Source organism: Betta splendens, chromosome 21, assembly GCF_900634795.4.
Source record: "Betta splendens chromosome 21, fBetSpl5.4, whole genome shotgun sequence".
NCBI lineage: Eukaryota > Metazoa > Chordata > Actinopteri > Anabantiformes > Osphronemidae > Betta > Betta splendens.
Genome location: NC_040899.1, coordinates 10,091,534 through 10,098,592, shown reverse-complemented (window position 1 = coordinate 10,098,592; position 7,059 = coordinate 10,091,534). Strand labels below are relative to the sequence as shown.

General features: G+C 44.9%; 1 protein-coding gene across 1 annotated transcript; it reads left to right on the top strand.

Moving 5' to 3' along the window:
* The first annotated feature begins 885 nt into the window (after positions 1-885).
* On the top strand, positions 886-6,946 carry pfkla (phosphofructokinase, liver a). Its single transcript, XM_029137016.3, has 22 exons — positions 886-1,165; positions 1,841-1,914; positions 2,036-2,113; positions 2,195-2,384; positions 2,473-2,638; positions 2,892-2,936; positions 3,017-3,125; positions 3,265-3,360; positions 3,491-3,583; positions 3,981-4,106; positions 4,304-4,368; positions 4,508-4,571; positions 4,645-4,791; positions 4,882-4,952; positions 5,066-5,153; positions 5,230-5,382; positions 5,800-5,964; positions 6,047-6,108; positions 6,232-6,343; positions 6,423-6,522; positions 6,611-6,716; positions 6,799-6,946. The coding sequence occupies exons 1-22, from the start codon at positions 1,081-1,083 to the stop codon at positions 6,944-6,946; spliced, it is 2,343 nt and encodes a 780-aa protein (XP_028992849.1). The 5' UTR covers positions 886-1,080.
* Positions 6,947-7,059: the final 113 nt, after the last annotated feature.

The following is a 7,059-nucleotide window of genomic DNA, read 5'->3' as shown; positions in this document are numbered from 1 at the left end:
TCTTCGACGCCATTATGATCAACCAATCCTGTCCGTTTCCTGTATTATCCAGTGTACAGTGCAATGGGTGTCTGGGAGAATAAAATCAGAGCAAACAGCTGCATGGAATAAATGCTGATGTACTGTACCCAAATCACTGTGGTCTTTGTTGTTGCTGTTTCATTAGTTGTCTTATTTTAATGCATTAATGGATTATAATGCAGTAGATTAGGATTGAGTTAAACAGTTTTATGAATTATAAACATATATTTTTGTGTAGTCATAGAACGTACAGGACCAGGTAACTTTCCTCCAACGAACCATTCACTGCGAGGTACAAACCAGTGATGACACTGAAATGCAGAAAAGCCTGATTGGACTCCTACATTCTTTTTCCTGCATCTAAAAAGCCTTGAATGTTCGAATTCAGGAAACCAAGATTAACTTGCACCGGAATGACGGGAAGTGAGAAGAATAGACACGGAAAAGAGCGTTCATGATTCGAAGCCAGAAACCTTCTCTATTCCTTTCACTTCATTGTTTTACAAGTATTAAAAATTATACTTGACCGAAATTCATTTATACGATGTTTCTGTATACAGCGCGTATTCAAATTGTAAGTTATGTTAGAACGCCCTTGCACTAGTACTGCGTTGTTACTGTAACTTCATTATTAATGAACGTCGTTCAGTCCTCCTGTAAGCGGTGGGCGGGGCTATGGTCAGCTCAATCATACCTGCAGATACAGATTTCTCCGCGACCCGAGGAAAAGAGTTCGTGCAGTACGTGTTGTTGCTCTTTGTGTCCGTTTCAAGACATGGGATTCGGCGAGTGGGCGGTGTTTATGCCACACGAACCGACCACGGGCGGTTGACGCCGTCACCGGAGCGCGCGGGTGCTTGAATTGAACGCACGCGGCCACGGAGCGCTCCTCTGTACAGGGCGGAGTCCAACGGCGGTGAAAGGTTTCTCCTTCACGGTTAACCTCGTCCAAACAAGGAAGCGACGTCTTGAGGGGCGTTTGCAGGGACTCGCTGCAGGATCCACATTTGTTTGGCCCGTTTCTGTTTTTCGCGACAGTTTCGACCCGAGAAGTTCAACATGTCCTCGATGGACCTGGAGAAGCTGAAGATGACGGGAGCGGGTCGGGCCATAGCGGTGCTGACCAGCGGTGGCGATGCACAAGGTGATCAGAAACCTGGCGGAATGCTATTAAAACAGCTGCTTCCCTTTAGCTGCACGTAGAGACTTGCACGGAACAAGCAAGTAACATCTCCTTGTTTATAGAAAGTTTAGTGCATTGAATCAGAAGCATGGCTGGACAGTAACAGAGACTGAACCTTAATCTATAAATGGGGCAAAGGTCATGTTTGGGGTGCTCTCAATCAGTACCTGCACTACTGGTTACTGACAACGTAGTAATGAGTGGACACCTTTAGGTAGGACTTGTACTGTATGTACTTAAACAAAGTCTTCACTACATGTATCAAGGACATTGTAATTAACTGCTTACTGTGATTATAAAACCTAATGACAAGCTGCTGCCGTGCTGATGCTGGCGATAATGTAATAATAATAAAACCACAATACAATTAATTAATGATCTATTTTAAATGCACATATTAGGCAAAAATACACATTATAATTAATATTGAGTTTTATTGGGAAAGCTAGATCCATCGGTGCATCTTGGTCAGTTTGAGTAATGTTTAAACCAATACACCTGATGCAGAGATGTGCCACATTGAGTACTTCAGCTGTATTTGTGTATTTTGATGTTAATTCTTCTGTATTTTACTAAACACTAAATAAACATGTGAGCAGATAGTTCGAGTTATTCGTTCATCCCTTTCTGACCCAGGCATGAACGCCGCTGTCCGAGCCGTCACCCGAATGGGCATTTATGTGGGCGCCAAGGTCTACCTTATTTACGAGGTAAACAGTCTGTTTCATAATATCTGTAATGAAATTTCATCAAATGATGCTGTTATTACTGCAGGACCGGGGTCAGCCCACAGTGTGCTTGAATCATTTGATGTATGATGATGATTTTTAGGGATATCAGGGCCTGGTGGACGGAGGAGACAACATCAAACTAGCTCACTGGCACAGTGTGACCAACATCATCCAACTGGTAGGTCAAGATGAGGCTTATTAATGGACCTACAGAGCCCTGCCTGCGATGGGGGAATGTCGTATCATGTCTGTGTTGCAGGGTGGGACCGTGATTGGAAGCGCCCGGTGCAAAACCTTCCGATCCCGCGACGGCAGGCTCGCCGCCGCCTTCAACCTGGTGAAGAAAGGCATCACCAACCTGTGCGTGTGCGGCGGCGACGGCAGCCTCACCGGAGCCAACATCTTCCGCAGCGAGTGGAGCGGCCTGCTGGCGGAGCTGGTGCAGAAAGGTAAAACCGGAATATCCTGCCTGCTTTTGATTTGTGGAATAAGATAGAATGCAACATCAGGCCTCTGCGTCCGTTGGTGCCACTTCAGGGAGGATCACGGACACTCTGGCCAAGCAGCACGATCACCTCAACATCGTGGGTCTGGTGGGCTCCATAGACAATGACTTCTGTGGCACCGACATGACCATCGGGGCCGACTCCGCTCTGCACCGCATCATGGAGATAATTGATGCCATCATGACCACTGCGCAGAGGTCAGATCCTGTGTGATGTGAAACAGTGGCAGCTGTTGCTTCATCAAAGTGATTAGCACACGTCACGGATGAAAGGAACATTCATTTGTTCAGTGATGAGTGGGAGATATAATGATATAAGGGGCGGCCTGGTTCTGTGATGGAGAAAACAGATACACATTATTTATAGCAGTAATATACTGCTGTGTGCTACCGTCAGACTCTTCATGATTGTTTCTATAATAGCTTATGTTATGTTATGTCCATCCTACAGCCACCAGCGCACGTTTGTTTTAGAGGTCATGGGTCGCCACTGTGGGTGAGTAACGCTTTAACCTATTAAAATGAAAAAGCTGCCACTCCGTTTTAAAACGATAAAATTCGGTGTTATTATCCCAGATATTTGGCCCTGGTGTCCGCTCTGGCGTCTGGGGCAGACTGGCTCTTTATTCCAGAGGCTCCTCCACAGGAAGGGTGGGAGGACCTCATGTGTAGTCGTCTTGAGGCCGTAAGACATTAAAAGCTTTGTATAAAGTAGTGAAGTAAAGATACATTCACTAGTTAAGGGTAATGTGGGAGAAATAAAGACACTGCACTTTGATCCATTTCCGAGCTAGAGAAGTAACTTGTGCAAATCTAACCTCCAGACCCGCGTGAAAGGGTCCAGACTCAACATAATAATCGTTGCAGAAGGAGCCATCGACATGAATGGCAAACCCATCACCTCGACCTACATTAAAGACGTGAGTTCAGGGATTTACAGGCACCGGATGGTTGATGACTCTCTTTTCTGTTTATTTCATGTTATTACAAATATGCTTAGTGCTAATCCCATGACGCTGTGCACTGACGCGCTGCCATGTGTGCGTGTAGCTCGTCGTGAAGCGCTTGGGTTACGACACCAGAGTGACCGTGCTTGGCCACGTACAGCGCGGAGGAACTCCTTCTGCGTTCGACAGGATACTGGTGAGTGGTTACAATGGTAACAGCTTTTCTAGTAACTGTTCATGACACATTAACAAAATATTTTCTAAAATGATGCGGTCAACAGTTTAAGCTTTATAGTAGATCATGGTAGTAATCCATCTACTGGATGTTTGTGCTGTAGTCAGCCTCAGACTAGTGAATCTGTCCTTTCACACACTTAACTACAGTTTTTATGCAATTCCGTCTCTTGCAGTAAGCTGCAGTTCTACTTATGTTGTAATACTGAAAAAAATATCCCCAAATGTAACAAGCTCAGCAGGTGTTCACATCTGGATGTTGCACAATCCAGATGTGAGTCTATTGATAGACTGTATGTGTCACACTAACCAGATTCAAATCTTTATCATGCTCTGATTGCACACTCTTTGTGTTTCAGAGCACTAAGATAGGTGTGGAGGCAGTGATCGCCCTGCTGGAGGCATCTCCCGACACCCCAGCGTGCGTCATCGGCCTGTCGGGTAATCACCCTGTTCGTCTGCCGCTAATGGAGTGTGTGGAAATGGTGAGTCTCCCCCCTCTCTGCCATAATTGGTTCTATTTTTATATTAGTCGATGACTGACGGGGACAGTGGATATTAGTGAACATCCTTGTCGATGGGCCAGGCAGCTAAGAGGCCATTTTACCGCTGTTAAACAGTGCAGATGTTTTGAGACAGAAATCTGAGGTTATGTGTTCACTAACGTTTACTATCGTTCTAGACTAAGTTGGTGCAGACGGCCATGAACGAGAAGAGGTTTGATGAAGCTGTGAAGCTGCGTGGAGGGTATGAGCTGAGATTTATTTGTGTTTAGGAAGGTTGTAGATGTAGATTCAGAATTACTCCATCATCATCATTCCCATAACTTAACTTGGATAGCTATGGAAAAAAGAAATAACACAAAGTTAAAAATTACTTCCTACAGGAGTTTTGAGAACAACTGGAACATCTACAAGCTTCTTGGCTTCCAGAAACCTGCACAGTCTGAAGTAGGTCCCATACATGTGAGCAAACATGAGTTATGCAAAAATGCTTTTAATAAAAAATATCCCTCTCTCTCAGAGCAATTTCTCCCTGGCTGTTCTGAACGTGGGCGCTCCAGCTGCAGGGATGAATGCAGCTGTGAGGTCAGCCGTCAGATTAGCGCTCGCGCATGGTCACAAGGTGTACGCTGTCCACGATGGGTTTCAGGGCCTGGCCAACGGAGACGTAAGTAGTTCTCACCTTTCCTGCTGTGTTATTCCCCCTTTATGGAACTGAGGGGAAAACTGTTGTGTAAGGACTCCATGCGGTTAACAGGTTTTGGAAATGAGCTGGCATGATGTGGCCGGGTGGACGGGTCAAGGAGGGTCACTGCTGGGCACAAAGCGGTGAGAAGCTGGATAAAATAAGCGCATTAGATATTAATTAACCCGCTCTGTTTATGATTGAACTTCCATAATAATTATAAGAGAGTGACGCTCATTTCCTAATCCTAATTCAGAACCCTTCCAGAGAAGTTTATGGAGAAGATTGTGGATACCATCACCAAGTTCAGCATCTCAGCTCTGCTTGTCATTGGAGGTTTTGAGGTAGAGTATTGATCATGTGTGTAATAATTCTCAGTAATACTGTGATTTGCAGTGCATCTCTGTTGGTGACTTTCAGGGCTATGAAGGTGTGCTGCAACTGTTCGAAGCCCGGAGTCGCTACGATGAGCTCTGTATTCCTATGCTTGTGATTCCTGCCACCATCAGCAACAATGTGCCTGGAACTGATTTCAGCCTGGGAGCAGACACGGCTGTCAATGCTGCCATGGAGGTAATGCTACGCAGGAGGCGCATTGACAGTGTGTGTTTGATGTTTTAAATTGAAGTGGGGCAGGGACTGGGCCAAGTACAAAATATCTAAAATGAGCTGCAGTCTTACTGAGCCAGACTTGGAGCACGTCATAGGTTTTCAGACAGCCATGACCATTTATTTAGGGCAAGTTAGTTTGGGAGGTGGGCGACTACGACAATCAGCGCCAGGACAGAGAAAAGCACAGGTCCCAAGAATTATTTCTGTGAGAAACACACAAGTCTTTTCAAGCTTCTCCTTTCATGTCTTCTTTCATTTCTTTTTCTAGGTGCTTAATGAGATTTAAAATTTAGACAGACACATCTACACCAAGTCTGTGCCTTCAGCTGCCCACCTTTATTCTAACATTAACCTTGACATTTGCCATTTCCTGGTCAGAGCTGCGACAAGATCAAGCAGTCTGCCACTGGGACCAAGAGACGAGTGTTTGTGGTGGAGACTATGGGTGGATACTGTGGATATCTGGCAACCTCCACCGGTATAGCTGTGGGTGCAGACGCAGCCTACATCTACGAAGACCCCTTCAATATCCATGACTTGACCGTAAGCACAAAAGAGAAAAGATATTTTTTCCTTTTATTCTGTCTTCATTGGTCACTTATTTCTGTGTCTGATGCTAAAATAGACCAATGTGGAGCATTTATCTGAAAAAATGAAAAAAGACATCCAGCGGGGTCTAATACTCAGGTATGTAACACTCATTAAGTTCATATGTGAAACTTGTCATTGGTGAGTAACTGTCCTGAAGTACAAATGAAATTAAACTAAATGCATCTTTTTTCGTTGTTGATGGTTTCTCTGGTTTAACAGGAATGAAAAGTGCCATGAAAACTACACCACAGATTTCATTTATAACCTGTATTCATCCGAAGGGAAGGGCATCTTCGACTGTAGAGTTAATGTGTTGGGGCACCTTCAGCAGGTATGGATCCAATAGCAATACACACAGCAAAATGTGAGTCTTCCATCATATTTATACTCAGTTTGTGTTTGCTCTCTAGGGAGGAGTGCCTTCTCCTTTTGACAGAAACTTTGCCACCAAGTTGGGTGTGAAAGCTGTTCAGTGGATTACAGAGAAACTCAGTGAGAACTTCAGACAAGGTGAAGTTACTGTCCTGCATATTCACATAAAAAGATTGAAGCCCACATTTAAGCCACAGTGATGGTGACACTCTTTGTTTCCTACCAGGCCGCGTGTTTGCCAACTCTCCAGAAACAGCATGCGTGCTGGGCCTCAACAGGAAGGTCATCGCCTTCACCCCTGTCACTGAACTGAAGGGCGTGACCGATTTTGAGTAAGCAAAGCCACAGTTTTGTTGCCTGACAGTGACAATGATGAATGAACGATGTGACTTACTGTTTGCCTCTGTGTTTTAGGCACCGGATGCCCAAAGTTCAGTGGTGGTTTAATATGCGCCCGATGCTAAAAATGTTGGCCCGCTACCAGACAAGCTTCTGTGAATATGTCCCAGGGGAGATTGAACATGTGACCAAGCGCTCCATCAGCATCGACTGTGGATACTGAGCTCCACTCCACCGCTTTTTTAACACATATTGGTCCAGCTGTGTTTCTACTTAACAATGTGTATAGAGATCTGATACAATGTAAAGAAAGTCTTGAACTGTGTCAGAATCTAC

Bases quoted from the DNA above. Each gene is read 5' to 3' on its own strand.
- pfkla (XM_029137016.3), top strand. From the start codon at position 1,081: ATGTCCTCGATGGACCTGGAGAAGCTGAAGATGACGGGAGCGGGTCGG. The intron at 4,369-4,507 runs GTATGAGCTGAG...TACTTCCTACAG, and splicing joins GCTGTGAAGCTGCGTGGAGG to GAGTTTTGAGAACAACTGGA. The intron at 4,953-5,065 runs GTGAGAAGCTGG...ATCCTAATTCAG, and splicing joins TCACTGCTGGGCACAAAGCG to AACCCTTCCAGAGAAGTTTA.